The sequence below is a fragment of the Lates calcarifer genome, linkage group LG21, assembly GCF_001640805.2.
Source record: "Lates calcarifer isolate ASB-BC8 linkage group LG21, TLL_Latcal_v3, whole genome shotgun sequence".
NCBI lineage: Eukaryota > Metazoa > Chordata > Actinopteri > Centropomidae > Lates > Lates calcarifer.
In genome coordinates this window covers 23,462,940-23,480,063 of record NC_066853.1, presented here as the reverse complement: position 1 = coordinate 23,480,063, position 17,124 = coordinate 23,462,940, and the positions used below count along the sequence as shown (strand labels likewise).

Genomic DNA, 17,124 nt, shown 5'->3' with positions numbered 1-17,124 from the left:
GAGGCCTGAGGCAGGACACAGGCCTCACCATCGACTCCCACAGGAGGAAACTAATGACAAACATCCTGCTTCACGGTGCAGTGGACACTCCATGCATCACATCTGCTTTTTATTCTCACCCTGCTTACTCTTACTCACTCTTTCTCCTGAGAAAAACTCTTTCATTCTCTGTCCCACTATCTCACTCTCTCACACACACACTCACACACACACACACACACACACACACACACACATCTGTTGTTGCATGAAGAAAGAGGACAAAACAGAACAGCTTGCACATATTTTTCCTGCTCCTTGCGGGAGACATAGCAGTGCATGCCCCTCAACTTCCTGGTTGATAATAAATGAAATGTTCAGTGTACGGTTGTGTGTGTGTGTGTGTGTGTGTGTGTGTGTGTGTGTGTGTGTGCGTTGTACATGAATTATTCATTTGGGTGTTCATGTTGTGTAGGAAATAAGATTCTGAATGCTTCAACAAGTCCATATCTGTGTCAAGCTGTCCAGAGAGAGACTGAGAGACTCAGAGATCCCTCTGTCTTGTCTTTTCACTGCAGTTCCCACTTATTTGATCTCTCTATGGACACAGTCATACTGCAAAGACAGTTATCCAGGAGCATATTCAACCCATCTGCTTATAGTATGTATAAATATATTCGCAACCCAAGATTTGGTGTTTAATGAATCAAAGGGGGTTTAATGTGCTTTTTTGCTGTTAGCACTGCTGCAGCCAAATGGCCTGAGAAGTCATATAATTTGTAAAATGGGGATCACAGACTTTTAGTGAGTCAGTATTGTGGCAAAACCTCCACTGGATAGACAATGTAACACTGCAAATAGGTGATCAAATGATGAAGGTGATGAAGCTAGCATATACTGTAGTTATTAGGACTCAACACAAAATAAGGTTGAAGCTCATGGGAATGCCGTGGGGATCAGTTTTGCAGGTATTTGATCATAAACCTAAGTACTGGACAAGTTCAAATGTTGACCTGATGAAGACACTAAATGAAAAGCCAAATTAAATGGCAACCAATCTGCCAGTAAACAAAACAAACAAACAAACAAACCAAGGAGTTAAAAGTCAAGGAGTTACCAAAGTCTTTAAAGTTCATCCTCTGGGCTCCCTGGGTATCTGTACTGAATTTTGCTACAATCTATAACTGTTAAGATGTTTCACTAAAAGCCAAAATTGTCAGTCTCATGGTAGTGCTGTTTCGTGGTATTCCATCTTGTACTGTAGAGACATTTCAGTCTGGGCCAGTGGTGGACTGACAGACAGACAGACTTTACCATCCCTAGAGCCACACTGCGAGCACAGCTAAAAACCCACTGACCTTGCAAAAAGACTGGGAAAAGACACACCCAAGAGACTAATGACAACTCTGGAGGAGTTCTAAACTTCAGCCTGCCTGAGATTGAAAAAAAAAAAAAACTGTGTGCATACAACAACAGCTGGTCAGCTGCTTCAACTGCAACTTTGTGGGAGAGTGGCACAGACAATTGCACTCACATGACATCTGGAGGAAGGTTCTAGAGTCTGATGGGACCATCATCAAGCTTTGTGGCTAACAGACTAAACATCATGTTTAGACCCTAAGCATACAATAAAAGCTCCACAGGAATGGTTTCAAATAAACAATGTTAATATCCTGGAGTGGCTACGTCAGAGTCCAGATCTATTGAGAATTTGTGGCAATATAAAAAAAAGAAAAAAACTCTTTATTTGATGCCTGTGCAACCTGACAGGGCTTGAAAACTACATAGTATGTTGACAAAGAATGAAAGAAAATGTATTATTTTTATTTGTGATTAACTTTGAGCACTTTGATATCAAAGTGTTTTTTTCTGTTGATCAGTGTAAAAAAAATCATGAGAACCTACAAATGGGGTGAAAACTGTAAACTAAGCCTCCTTGACAGGAGCAAAGTGTCTCTTAAATTCACCTTTAAAAGTCAATGCATATACGCACCAGAAAGTAGGCTGAGCCTAAAAATCAATGTAGTAACAATGCTGAGACCCTTTAATCCACAAAGATTTGTTTACTAGTGTGCTAAACTGAAAATGCCTGACTGAAAGAGGAAAAAGAAATCCATACACACACACACACACACACACACACACAAGCAACCCAAACCCTTACAGACGCCTTTGGGACTATCAGAGCTATTACCCTGTCAATACATGTACATCATAAAATCTATATGTGTATGTTTCCCTCTGGATGTTATTGTTGCTTATGTTGCAGTGACGAGCTGTCATTGCGGTGACTTGTGGAAGTGACAGCCTGCAGGCTGCTGATGTTTGTGTGTAAATGTGTGTGTGTGAGAGAGAGAGAGAGAGGGAGGCAGGGCTGGGCGACACAGAGGAGAGAACAGCGCAGAATAGCGTTGCCTTAGAGGAACAGAAAACCTGAAGCTGCCACCTGCTGTCACCCCCTGTCTTCTGTTTGTTTGTTTGATCCTCATACAAGAGACAAGAAACTCTTCAGTGAATCATTGCTGTTGTCTGCTGGTCCCTTATGTCAAATCAGAGTGTGATAATCTCATCTGATGGGTCTTTAAATGACGCCTATGATCCCTCAGGGGGTCTTTTGCATAACCTTAAATCCCTGCCACAACAAAATATTACCAGTAACTGAAATAATAACCTGCTTCAGGCTTTTTAATTGCCACCAAAAGTTTAGACATTGTCAGTTTTAAACATAGGGACATAATTGGGATAATTGGGACATAGCTTGTTGTGTCTGTGAGAAACAGAGGGTTAGAGACAGGTTTATCTGAGGATAGGAGCAAAAGAGGTTGTGCTGTGGTGCACCGGTGGCACTGTTCTAGATATTATCTGCCCTATTCTGCATTATTCTAATGATCTAATGTAGGTTGTCTCTAAAAGTAGCATGATAATAATAGAGCCATTTCCCTCATTTCACCTCTTTCATCTTCCCTGTTTGCTAGTAGCGACTACTTAATAACCACTACAAGACTGCCCCCCACTGGTGCTTCATCATAGTGCAACAAAGAAAAGAGGAAACTGAAACAAGTCTCAATTCAGAGGTGGTCTTTTTTTCTGCAACACTACAAAGATTTCCATCTTAAATTAATCCTTACAGAGTGACAAATACAAACCATATGTACAGTGCATTGCTTTCTTCAAGTAAACCTACGTCATCAACTGTGTATAAACAGTGTGTCCATTATGAAGCTACAACGAATACATTTTCTTTTAGTTCAGACAATCTTTCAAGTGGGTTCCAGGTACATTTTTGATACTCCAGACCGTGTCGGCAAGAGCGAGTCAAGTTCAGTCCAAACAGCCAAAAAGTCTCAGTCTCTCACTCAGTCTCCCTGCAGGGTGAGTCATCAGCCCAAACCAGTGAGGTGGTGTCAGAAGGGAGCTCCAGCAGGGAGGGGTCGTCACCAAAATGAGGCAAAGTCATTGTTGTACAATAAAATAATAATGCACTATAGTAATAATATGTTTTATTTTTACTGTGTATTGCCAAGATTCATTTTGCTATGTATCTGTACTTTTCTGTACAGCTGTTATTTTAGGTTATTCATGTATTTATTAACAATTCCTCATATAGTTTTTAAACACGTAGCCTTTGATTGCTTTAACTCTGTGATTAACAGTGTGTGTTGACCTGGCTGGTAAGCTGCTGCATATACAATTGCCCTCACAGGGATAAGTAAAGTTGTACTGAATTGAACTGAATTACATTCACTATGACTGATATAAGTTATAACATGAAAGTCTAGAGTAGTCAGAAATTTCAATCTCACGTGTTATCATTTAAAATGAAGACACTTCTATATATTTAAAGAACTAAAAACTAACTAAAGTTCTAACATGGCCATACATGTATGTGGCCTACAGTAAGATGTAAAACATTTCACATGGTCCTGTTTAACCTTCTTCAGGCCTTTCATGGAGATCTTATCGTGATAATGGTTTTTAATGGCAAACAGAGGATTCATGGTTGAACTGTATGAGCTTCTGTGATACGAAAACTCTTCACAACCGCCTGCTCCTCTCTCCAGGCGATGTTTCTCCTCTTTTTTGTCCGCAGATGGTGAAGACACCGACTCTCTGGGCGGATTTCAGCCCGAATCGTCTCCGCTGTTCTCGGATCCTCCCTTCATGTTCTCCTCCGGTCCCTCCGCCGTGCCGCTGTCCGTCTCCTCCTCTATGGCAAAGCGCGTGTCCGCGGAGGAGCACAGGGAGCTAATGCTGCTCTGCTCCGTGCACAGCGCGCACGCCAGCGGAGAGGGCAGCACTCCGTCGTAGTGGAGGAGTCCAAAGTGGTTGTCGTGGTTACCGCAGAAAGGCAGGGACACCTGCACCGAGCACAGTCCGGAGACAGCGGCGGGAAAAGTGAGGCTGTGCTTCTTGGGCAGCGCGCCCCACTCCCGTTGCTCCTCCTCGTGCACTAGGCGCGTGAAGATGTTGGTCCTCCTCTTCTCCCTTCTCTTGGAACGGAAATAGCCAAGCAGTATACCACAGAGGAAGACTCCGTAGAAAGACATCACTATTAATATGTACAGGTATGCGTTCCCGTCGCTTTTGTCCGCCTGGGAGTTTGCGCTGCTCTGTGAGGAGAAGAGTTTGGGTGATGCTGTTGAGTTTTCCAGATGCTCCATTTTTCTTAAATTCAACCTACGTGGAGATCCTTAAAGATGCGCTGAAAAAGATACAGAAGTACATCCATAAATATGAGGACTTTTCCACTTTTACGCACACTTTGCGCACGTTTTACGCACAGGCATAGGATCCCAATGAGTGACGTTTTGTTGTACAAGTAATTACAAAGTGATGACAAACCATGAAACACACGTGTAGAGTCATTATACACCCACATGACCCCACAGTATGGTCAAAAAATGTTTTCAAGTTCGTGTGTGACTGATGATGAAATGTCATCACGGCGTACTTTGGATATGCAACAAGTGAAAGGAGCTACCAGAATATTCCGTAAATGATATTCAGTGCACAGTTAATGTTAAAGTATTTTCTATATGTATAAATATATATATATATATATATATATATATTATTTTGAGGTTTTGCTCGTATCTTATCTCTTACATTGGCATTTCTGTACTTTTTGTGTTACAGAAAACATTTCCCAGCAGTTCAGAAAAAGTTACTAAAAGTCTACACACAATGAATTAGTTTATATAAACCAATGTTAACTGTCTACAAACTATACTGACAACGTCGTGATGTGTCCACTTACCAAACTGAAGAGCTAAGTCTCATGTGACTGCAGCTTGTCTCTTCTTGCAGCTCTTCTGGAGTTTGGCGGCACTACTAAATGGATGAACTTATTTATACAGAGACCCTGGACGGTCATCATGAGTCACGTGATGGGGACTGATTGTAAGATGAGCCGTGGCTATGGAAGCCCTGAAGGGACGTTATGTTAAAAAAAAAAAAAAAAAAAAAAAAATATATATATATATATATATATATATATATATATATACACACACACACACACACACACACACATATATATATATATATGTGTGTGTGTGTGTGTGTGTGTGTGTGTGTGTATGTATAAAGAAACAAAAACCTTTACTATTTTTAAAAAGAATTTTACATCTCTAGGGAATTCTTATGAAACAATCAAATGCCCATGAGCATATTAGACTTACTGACTTTCTAAGGAAGTATTACATCATCCCTTGGGTCCAACAGAAAGAGGTCCTGAGGGGCTGAGGGGATGTGATGGAAAAATACATGTAGGAAGATAAAAAGTGAATTAATCCGAGAGTCTCTCACTAATACTCTGTAAAAAATGTAACGGGATGCGTGTGCATATCTGACTTAGCGCTACTGCACTAGTCCCCTTATTTTACATTAAGCCTCTGCATTATTATTGGGCACAAACAATAAATATATCTACTCTCCTCATCTCCTCACACAGGATTTTTCAATTTCCTTGCAAATGAACCAGAAGCCTATGAATAAAATCATGGAAAACATTCACAAAAGGCATGGTGGAAATGGCTGACAGACTACAATCAAAAATAAATGATTTCTTTCAGTAATCATAACACCAGTGTATAAATGATGCAGGGAAAGACAGACACATGGTTCCAGAGGGGAAACTGCATCCACACTCACGAATATTCTGACCATTCAGTATAAGTCTGAAGGGAAAGAAGAAATGTATTTTTTACCAGGCTGATCCTTTACTTAAACAAGTTACCAACACAACAATGCAAAAATACTCCATTACAAGTAAAACTCATGCAGTCAAACTGAAAGAAGAGTTCATAATGTAAAAGTACTTGTCCCCCTTTAACTTGTATTAACTATTTATATTGATTTATCAGTGTGTAAGCAGCATTTTACTAATGGAGCTGCTTGAGGCAGCTAGTTTTAGCTGCTTTATGTACAGTTAGGTTTAGTTAGACCTCCAAAGGCTCCAGTGGGAATTTGGAGGAGGACTTTTCTCTAGTTTACCTCCTTCAGATTTGAACAATTATTTAAACGACATCATCTGAGAAGTTCAGAAGGAAGATAATTTTTTCCAGAACTGCTAACAGCTCATAGACATCTGGAACATGACATGCATTAATGATTTTTAAAGTGTGTTTTTTCGAAATGACTGCAATCTCGAAATGACTGATTTAATTCAATAATCTGGCTGAACTGCACCCTTTTCACTAGACACAGCCAAGGACAAAGTCTGACAGCACTGAGAATTCACACATCAAAACTGTAATCTGGTGAGCATCAACAGTTAAATTGGATTAGGTTCCAGTCAGTCTATACTATTATTGAATCAGTGAAGCTGCTGATCAGACATTAAATGAATGGTCACATCGATCTTGTGTCCAATGAGACTGATATGCTGGATACCAAAGAATCATTAATATTTTCAATTTGACTTGGTGAGCAGCAGAAATACTAAACAATAAAATACTCCTTCATGTAGACCAAACACAATCTTTATTTACTTCATTTGAGTATTTTCCAAAAGCAAATTACAAATAAATATTTGGATGCAGTTATGTTACAAGGCAGGCTCCGATACAGAGAGGGAGTGAGGCTTCAAAACCGGTCCATGATTATAAAATATAAATTAAAATGAAGACTGGACATGTGCTTCCTCTGCTGATCACAGCTCCACGTACACAGAGTGTACTGTGTGTACACTTAAAGAGGGATGTTAAATTAAAGATCAGTTAGAGAGAATTAGAGAGATGTGACTCAGAATCACAAGAAAAGGCAACAGGTGTCACAGTGTGAGTAATGCTGGAGCCATGGTTGTGCAGTGTGTGGACAAAATCAGTGCCACACTCTGTCATAATCATGCAGATGACCAAAAAGATGTGACAAAGCTTTAAACTGGAAATGATAGTTCTGCAAAATAAATGTCAGCCATACACACAGCAGTTGCACTTGTAAAGTGTGCTAATTTTTCAGCTAGTGCACCCATGCACGCTGAGCAGTTTCTATTTAAATCCTATCTGTAATCAACTGCCTTACTTGGACAGAAATGATACATTTTCATATTGCACTATGATTTATCAAACATGACAGTGATTACACAGTAATTTCATCTGTAATACAAGCAACTAAATGTGCATTTTTTGTGTGCACTTAGGTCTGTACAGCACATAGAAAAGTAGATTCTATTATTATAGGAAAACTCAGTAGACTAAACAACGGTGCATCTCTGTTTCTTTTCTTTTTAAATAAGTCTATTAGGTGCAATTTCATTTTCCTAAAAAACAGCAACAGCTTCATTGATAATTATGAAAAAATAAAAATCATTAGACCTGATACGGCCTATTGACCAGCCTGCTCTAAATTGCCCTCAAATGACTTTGTGCTTTTGGTATCAAGATGTGCTGATGGGAGAGACGTCCCACAAGCATGGGAGTCAAAGTCTGACTGTGGGTGACAGACAAAATAAACCTCTGACAAAACTCAAAACATGTTTAAAAAAAAGAAAAGAAAAGAAACAAAAGAGTTAACCGTATCCTGACCTGCAGAAAAGGCTATTTTTTAAATAAAAGTATTGAGACTGAGAGAAAGAATGTGAAATCTTTAAGAAAAAACAAATCGGAAAAGAATAAAAATAAACTATAGGACAGATTTTGAGAACTACATAAACAAATGAGTGTCTTGTGGGTGAGCACAAAGCAACAAGGCAATAAACCTGTCCAACTGACCTGAGCTTCTGATGTGGCACTCAAGCAAGAGTTCAACAGACAACATCACAACAGCACATGATCTGTTTCATAACTCACATCTGGAACAATAAGACCTCCACAAGGAGGTCACGCACCTGGACAAAAAAAGGGAAAAGGCAGCGGTGGACAGAGAAACTTTCTTCTTTTTTCAGCCTGTCTTTAGTTACAAATTCCAGTAAAAACTGCTTCTGCAGTGGAAAAGGTTCAAATGTGCACAGTAAAGGGGAAAACTGCAACATCCTACTCTTATCCTTCTTTCTTTTAGATCTTAGGAACATTAAGATATACCACAGATAGAGGTTACTGTGACTAGTTCATTGATGGAGTAGAAAATAGAGGGGAGGGGTGAGAGGTCACTGGGAGTGTTGGTCTGTGCTTTGAGAATGAATAATGACGTGCTGGTCCATGCTCTTATTTCCCACCATACATTCTCTCAATGTCATCCTGGTAATGTGTTTTCAGCTCCCTGCGTTTGAGCTTGAAGGCGTCAGTCACTAATCCTGTCTCAGGAGTCCAAGGGTCTGGGCTCAGACGGATCTTGCGAGGAATCTCAAAACGCTCAAGCTGGGCTGTTACAGAAAAAAAAAATTAACATTAGCACAAACAGGAAAGATTATGAAAGGTTGGAGGATTGTTAAGAATCTCAAGCTGTTTCTTTCCAATTCACAACTCAACCCCTGACCAGTTCTTTGAGCCCTTCTTACCTGCCAGTGCAGCTCCAGTGATGACCTTGAGGACCAGCTCTTCCATGGCCTTGCTGTTGCACAGCTCCTCAAACGAGCCTCGAATACTGTACTGGTCAGCCAGAGCCAGCAAATGCTTCTGATTGGGCACCACAAAGCCAATCACATATGTTTCTTCACTGTATAATGGGAAAGGGAGAAGATACAGGATGTCAACAGAGAATAGTTATTTATATTTTACCAAGTGACGTATTCACCCTTATAAGGAAATGGAAACAATACATGTCTAAACAGAGTGTGAACAAATTGCAATCTCTAAATCTCTTAGAAACAGTATCTGGTGCACTGTGACACAGAGCTGAATAAACAGTTCACACTGAAGAAATATGTTCACATTCAGAGTCAGAAAGGGTCAAACATGTTGTGGATCTGCTGTGAAATGCTCTTGGGTAATAAATGGAGCAGGGGGCACCACCAACTTTTAAATCAGTTTTAATGTGAACATGAATGTGTAATAGAAGCTACAATAATGTGCCATCAGCCATGGTGGGTAAACTCTGTAGGCTTTGTCCTGTTATGGTGTAATTTTTATTTTTGTAAGGCAAAGATCTACAGTTACTGTCTGTTTGAAAATATCCATAATGTTTAAATAAGCAGATAATGGAAGTGTTAGCAAACAGTTTTCTATTTCTACATTTGGCAGACATGGAGTAATTTAAGCAGTCATTTGGAGTCCTGTCTCTGGTCACCTTACAAACATTCTCTCCTCAGCTCTGTTTGGGTCTCCTCCAGCTCCTAAGGAAAATATCTAGTTCTTTAGCTGCTCATCTTAATTCATTATCCAGAGGCAAATGTTATATGTCTGCCATTTGGTACTGGGCAGGTAGTCTGTAGGGATTAATCTTTAATCTTTAATTAATTTTTTTACTGAAAACATCTGCCTGTGGCAGGAAAAACAACTCTAAATAGAGCAGTGAGATAGAATTAAAACAATAAAACCACAAAACCAAAAACAACAAGCTGAAAGGAGCAACAGCGCTCCATAGAGCTGAGGGGAACAGCACTGTTGTTAAAATGTCTCTGTGAGTTTGTCACTGTGAGTGACACTTTTCACATTAGATGTAGTCAGTTGATCCATTGATCATATAACAATATTGATAAGAGCAGATTTAAAGAACAGAACATGAGAGTGACAAACAGGCAGTAATCAGGATGAGGTGATCAACAATGTAGCCAGAAAAGTTTACATACAAAAAGCAATTACAAGAAATCCAATAAACATAATTATAAACAGATCTATGATATGCTTCAGTAAAAAAAAACATTCCTACAGTGTCATAATTGTGGGATTTAGTGGGATTTAGTGATATCTGGTGGCGAGAACGCAGATTGCAACCAACTGAATGCCCGGACCCTCACCCTTCCCTTTCCAAGCGTGTCGGAAAGTCTACCGTGGATGCCAGGTGACAAAATGGCTTCAACTACTGAATCAACTACTTTGTCAAGTGAAGTGGTTCATTTATATAGCTATATTTAGATATTATGATTAGTTGTTAATCTGTATAACTATAAGTCATGGCTGACATGTGGTCTCTGCTTTCTTCCTCTTAACATAAAAATACAAATGGCCCTATATAGAGTCACTGTTTGGTTTTGGTTTGTCCATTCGGGGCTACTGTAGAAACATGGCAGAGCAACCTGCTGGAGTCATGGAAGAGGACCCTCCCCCTATGTGGATATAAATAGCTCAGTCTAAGTGAAGGATTGTTAGTTTCAGTGATCATACAATAATAAAAACATACTTATGTTTATTATATTCCATTTCTGTCAGTAGATCCCTGTATATGTTGCACACTGGTCCTTTAAATTAAAGACAAACTGTGGAGTTTTCTTGTGAACAAAGTTTCTGTTTACATTCAAGTGTTACTTACCAAAGCTCAGAGAGTATCCTTGAGCTTTAATGAACATACTGAATGGATTTTCTTCTTCACGTAACATTTGCAAAGCTGATTTTAATTTTGAAACCTGCATTACTTTTATCCATATTAACTTGCAAGCAGCCACAGCTACTTCTTCTCGCATCCAAGTGAAAACATAAACAGTTTATTTCAGCTGGATTTCATGATGATGTGGACAATGATATATGCACTGTATAAGTAAAATACCACTGTAGTTTTTCATAATCTATACATTAACACATGTGCATACCTGTTGGCATAGGCACAGATGTTGTCGACCAGAGGGCAGTTCTTCAACATGGCCTCCACCTTTCCCAAAGAGACGTACTCTCCTGCCTGCAGCTTCACCAGGTCTTTCTTACGATCTGATAACAAAACAGAGACAGCTGCTTGCAACAAAATGTTGTGTTGTGTATATCCATGTGCACTTCTGTAAGTGTGGATATGTGTGTGTATATCTTAAAAAGAGGGGAGGAAGCTGTGTGTATCTGACCAATGTCATATAGATAAAAGAGAAAAGCTGGAGGTTCTGGCTGACTGAAGTACAGGACTGTAGAGCAGTTCTGGGAAGTGAAGTAGAATGTGATTTGTTAAAAGGTTTCTTGCCAGACTGATGGATGGAAGCAGAGGGGAGAGGTTGTCTGGATGTCATCCAGGAATGTGAGGCACAATGTTGATAATTTCTACTTTTGATGTTGCAGCATCTGAATCAGGACAGATTTCCCCTGAATAATCTTCACCCACCAAACCATGTATCTGATCCACACAACCGCCTATTTAAAAATTCATCCATCCAACATTCCTCACCAATTATTTTGAGGCACCCATCTTTGTGAAACTCTCCGATGTCTCCTGTGCAGAACCACCGCTGGCTGTTCTCATCTACAAAGAAGTCTTCTTGGCTTTTAGCCTCGTTCTTGAAGTATCCCATGGATATATTTGATCCACCAATAAGAATCTCTCCTCGAGGATGTGGTTTGTCCTTGCTACGGTAACCACCTGAAAGCAGGGTTTAATGTCAGTGGATGCAATGGAAATGAACACAGCAATAAAACAAACATCAAACATCCATTTCTCATGACTCTGCAATATATATATATATATATATATATATATGTATATATATATATATATCTTAGATAAAAACCTGATAGCATGTTTACCTTAAATTCTATTTCTGCTCTGCAAGCCAGACAAGCAATAAACTTAACTTGATAAGATAAGATTTAAGTGCAATAAAAATGAGAGTTATGATCCCTCACATAAAAAGAGGGAAGTTATACAAGAGAGGAGAGAGAAGTGTTGTGCTTTCCTTAGAAGGTTATGATTCAGCTACAGTGATTTCTCCTAAAATGCTGACAGTCTATCTGGGCTGGGGAATGTGGAAACGAATGGTGGATGGACTAGTAAACTGAGGAAAGTGTTTATGTGAGTGTGAGCATGAGGTGACAAACAAGAAAGGACAGCAACAAGGACTGATGTATGTCCCTGTGAATCCTTTAAACACTGTGTATTTCATCATGAATTCTGTGTGTGTGTGTGTGTGTGTGTGTGTGTGTGTGTAGCTCGCCTCCTGGTCTCACTCACCCTCCACCCAGTCTCTGAGCTTTATCTCACAGCAAACCAGCGGCCCTCCCACTCTCCCAGTGCTGTAATCCCACTCTGCAAGAGACAACATGCACACATGATGATCAGAAAGCACACTAGCATCAAGGCATGACATTTATTACCATAGCAACATGACCTCACATGTTCCCTCGCCATGGAAACCCCATCCCAAAGGAATATCTACAAAACAGTGTTTTCCTGGCTCAAATGACCGCAGTGGAGAGCTGGGCAGTGGGCCACTCTGTTGGTTTGGTCTGCCTGGGAAAGGCTGGGAGGGTTTCCATTATCTGACAAATGTGCTGGCAATGAAAGTCAGTAAATCAGCTGTATAGTTCAAAACAGATTATTGGGGAAGTTATCACTACCAGAGATACGAGCGGTATCCTTTTATGCACATAGTTAAGAGATGCAAAAATATTTCCCTGTTTCAGTGAACAGGATAAAAACTTGCTAACTAGGTTCTAAGTGTACAATAACTTGCTGCCAGTGTTGATTTTTCCACACAACTACATCCTCTTTTTTTAAAACAAATAACCTACTCCCTTTTCTGTTTATTACAACCCACGCACAATATACTTTATTTCTCTCCCATCCAATTTCCTATCCCTGCCGTAAAATTCCCCCTCCCTCCTCATGTTCTCCCACTGTTTTTATCTTTTCTTCAGGTTGTGGAAACTCCATTGTAACTAACTTTCCACAGTTACTCAATGTTATGCAACTTTTCCAGTCAATGAATCTTCATTTGGAGAAATGTACTATTTTAATTTCATTGTAGTTAAGAAGCATTTGTTACTGTTGATATATTGCTGTCCTGTTACATCAGTTTACTGCAGATAAACATGACAAAGTCTGTCTAGCCATGCTAGCAGCTGTGACATTAACACAACAGTGCTGAGAGTCTCCTCAGAGGGACATGAATGCTTCTGACAAATTTAATTTTAATCCATCAATTTGTCCTGACATTTCTCTAAAAGGTCCAAATGTGAGCCTCATGGTGGTGTGTAAGGAAAAGTATTTGTCCTCTGTGGACAATGAATGTCAGATTTTCATTAAAATGCATCCAGTAGTTGCTGAGATATTTCAATCAGGACCTAGAGCCACATCACCAGCATGGCTAATCTTACATCTACATTCTAACACTCTGATTTCATCCAGAAAACAAATAACATGAACACTGGATATCAACACTATTTTGTTTCTTTTATAGTTCAGAAGACTAGGATTTTTTTCAAATAGTAATTTCAGAAATTCCACTTTTTTAAAATCAGGAACACTTGTATGCTTACGTTATACTTCCTGGTCCCAGTGTATAGTGTCTTTTTTTTTTGAGAAAAATCTGAAAAAATTTTATCTGTGTTTAAAGTTGTACTGATATAATGTACTAATAATATACTTGTTGAGTTACAGTAACTGTAGCAGTAGTATTTTGAGCTCAGAACAAGATTTGTGGGTCTTTTTTTTTTCTTCTCTTTATTTTATGCTTTGTTGAATGTGTGTGTACTACTGTAGGACTGTCATTCTTGCTTACGCTCGCAGAGGGTCCCAGTTCCACAAGTCTCTGTCAGGCCATAACCCTGACCCACTGGGCAGCAGAAACACACATTCATGAACTGCTGTGTAGATGCAGAGAGTGGCGCTCCTCCTGATAACAAGACTCGCAGCTGACCTCCCAGCAGAGAGCGAATTTTCCTGAACACCAGCCTGAATGGATGGATGGTGGAGGAAGAATATTGGAGAGTGAACAGGTATGTGCAAATGCAAAATACTTGCTATACTGGTTTAGAAAATACTATAACTTTTAAAAACTCTTGAAGACAAGACTTTTACAAACATGCACCTGTACTAACTCTCTACATACTTGTCACATAGAGGTGTGCTATATCCTTTGGCAAGCTGCTTCAGCTTGTAGTTGTATGCCAGAATGAAGAGAGTTCGCTGGACGCAATTCATCTCTTCAACCTTGGTGATCACATTCTTATAGATACGATCCATGATCTCCTGGAGTCAGGAAGTGGGGACAAGAGTGCAGGTGAGATAGAGAGAGACAGGTGATGAGATACGTGCTCAGGCTAAATGAATAAATAGAGGAAGCAGAGGAGGCCAAAACATATGAGACATGATAAAGAAGAGTAAGAGGGATGAATCAGAGAGAAACTGAAAATGCAGAGAAACAGATAGCCAGACACTTTGGCGAGCTACAATGATAAATTTGGTCTGTAAGTGCTGTGAAAAGATAAGATAAGAAAGTTTAAGACATAAGAGGTGCCGCACAGAGGCACTGCCATTAAAGCTCCCAATTTGAAGCCCAGTCAGTGTTCTGACATTTTAAGTGTGACTGAACCAAAGATGTTTGGGATATTTTTTTTATTATAATCAATAAAAAAAAGTAAAAAAAAAAAAAAAAGTAATGTGGAACATGTGTTCTTAAATTTGGTTGCATAACACCAAGGCTTCCCAGTGGATTACTTACAAGAAGTGACCTACAAAACCAAAGCAGTCCACAAGAGTGAATCTCTGGGTAGGTTAGATTAGTGGCAAAATTCTGGTGGATTTGAGTGACAGTGAACTCAAACAGGCAGAAAAGTTCTGCAAAGCTCCAGCGTTGACCAACAATTCTCTATGACTTGAACTCAATAAGGGAACCTTTTGACATTGCACACACTTAAGCAGGTTTTAGTAAATTTGTTTATTTGGCTCAGTTTTCTTAAATGGGTGAATTGGTGGTAGGAACAGTATGGTGCTGGGAACAGGAATGTTAATCGAAGCAAATGGTATTATTTTATACCCTGGTTATATCCAAGTTGTGTCCATGACTTTATGTGATTTCTTGAGCTTCCTACTGTCATAGGAACTGCAGTGAAGACAAGTGCAACCCACATATCAACAACACTTTATCATCCAAATCAGCAGAGTGTCATCAAAAGTTGGACTCATAGTTAAATGGGGAAAAGGGCACAAAGAACAAAGAACAAAAAAAAAAAAAAAAAAAAAAAGCAGCCGGTCCACGTGGGTGTGTGTGTATGCTTGTGTGTGTAAATATGTGTGTGTGTTTGTGAAGCTCAAGCAGTGAGAGAGGAAGTCGAAACAGGATTCATGCAGCAGCCAGTTGTCATATCACAGCAAACAATTTGTACGTGTGTTAGTGTATGTGTGTGTGTTTGTGTGTGTGTGTCGTGGGGATAACCACATGGGGCTTTCTCACGTTCTGTTTACAGCTGTGAATGGTTCCAGACACAGGGGCCCTCTGACCTTTACACTACGACCACTGGGAGATGGGGGTGGGGGTGGGGACTGGGCTCTGCTCATGGTGTGAGAGAAGGACAGGATAAAGCAGCAAGGCCGGATTGTCTCGAACTAGCCATCATGCAGCCTTGTTAACATGAGCAATGTAATTATAATGTCCTATTGCCAGGAAGCAGCATCACTTCTCATTGTTTGTTATGACTCATTGTCTATGTAACATGCTTCACACCAAATGGACAAAGCACAATAATTGATGAGTGGGGAACAGTTTCTTGTATTGTAGGGCATGGTAACTGATGTGATGTCATGTGATAGCGTGTAGAAAATTTGTGAATGAGTGTGGCCAGCTAGCTAAATAGCATTAGCTACTGATCAGTTTTTAGCTGCAGACTACTCCATAATGTTCACCGGCTAGTTGCTAAGTTTGTCTGCTCTGTGGAGCGTAAAAACAAAAACAATGAGCTGAAAGACGCTAAAATGTAAAGCTCAAGGAAATGCAGTCAGATCGCAATTCTCTATCACTATAGACAAGGGCTTCCACAAACACAAGTCGTCTAATGGATTATTCATACAGAATATTAATTCAAATAGCTTATATCCTTATATTTTTGAAGGCAGTGATTTAAAATTACATGAAATTCTTGGAGACCCTGACTGCAAACGTTCACTTTTCAGCTCACACTGCATGCCCTACTTTTTCCCTATTACTGTTTCCCTAATACTGTAAACTCCCTCTAAAACTAATAAAGCTTTTAGGCAGGGTAGAACTCCCGCTCTGCTCTTTCACTGACAAAATAAATACAGCCATGCTAGGTTTTGAGTAAAGCCCATTCTGGTGTCATCACTGTTGGAATGGATTCATCTCTAAAATATACCTCAAAGACAAGCAGGACTAGTCAACATCAAATATGCCATTGTAGCCCCTGAGTGTCCTACTTTGTTTGATAAAGTGATAAAGAGCACCAGTGGCCAGTGGTAGGAGGTGGAGAGTATTTATGTCACTGTCAGTTCAGAGACAGATCCAGCAGATCCAGGTCTGCTGGACTCTGTCACTACTACCACACTGATGACAAATACAGAGTAAAGTCTGTCCTGCTCCCAAATGAAGTCAAACTCAGGCCAACAACATCATGAAACACATACTTAAGAAAGAGTGACTCAATGAGAGATGCTGTAAATGTTAAGGATTCTCAGACATTATTCTGTATGATGCACATACCGGAACAGCTGCCATCACAGTGGGCTGCAGGACGCTGGTGTCTCCCTTGCTTCCTGTCTTGATTTTGGTTGACTTTGGATGGAAAAAGGAAGCAATAATAATGACTGCACACATCAGAATTGTTGTTTTATACAAGGAATTCTTTGATTCATGATTTGATACATTGATTTAATTTGCTGGTGTTCACCAAGAAGGCAGAC

The 17,124-nt window shown here is 39.7% G+C and overlaps 2 protein-coding genes across 3 annotated transcripts in view; both read right to left on the bottom strand.

Annotated features, from left to right (window-relative positions):
- Nucleotides 1-3,042: 3,042 nt before the first annotated feature.
- kcne4 (potassium voltage-gated channel, Isk-related family, member 4) lies at nucleotides 3,043-5,347 on the bottom strand. Its single transcript, XM_018684124.2, has 2 exons — nucleotides 5,237-5,347; nucleotides 3,043-4,681 (listed from the first exon to the last, which is right to left on the bottom strand). Exon 2 carries the CDS (start codon nucleotides 4,638-4,640, stop codon nucleotides 4,101-4,103), a length of 540 nt encoding a protein of 179 aa, XP_018539640.1. The 5' UTR covers nucleotides 4,641-4,681; nucleotides 5,237-5,347; the 3' UTR covers nucleotides 3,043-4,100.
- Nucleotides 5,348-6,940: 1,593 nt separating this feature from the next.
- Nucleotides 6,941-17,124, bottom strand: part of acsl3a (acyl-CoA synthetase long chain family member 3a) — a 29,201-nt gene continuing 19,017 nt past the window's right edge. For both annotated transcript variants that reach the window (XM_018684089.2, XM_051065744.1), the window contains exons 8-15: nucleotides 16,925-16,996; nucleotides 14,321-14,460; nucleotides 13,991-14,163; nucleotides 12,442-12,516; nucleotides 11,662-11,853; nucleotides 11,105-11,219; nucleotides 8,918-9,075; nucleotides 6,941-8,782 (exon numbers count right to left, since the gene is read on the bottom strand). In XM_018684089.2, the coding sequence (XP_018539605.1) occupies nucleotides 8,625-8,782; nucleotides 8,918-9,075; nucleotides 11,105-11,219; nucleotides 11,662-11,853; nucleotides 12,442-12,516; nucleotides 13,991-14,163; nucleotides 14,321-14,460; nucleotides 16,925-16,996 (1,083 nt within the window). In that variant the 3' untranslated portion in view covers nucleotides 6,941-8,624. The remainder of the gene's footprint in view (nucleotides 8,783-8,917; nucleotides 9,076-11,104; nucleotides 11,220-11,661; nucleotides 11,854-12,441; nucleotides 12,517-13,990; nucleotides 14,164-14,320; nucleotides 14,461-16,924; nucleotides 16,997-17,124) is intronic.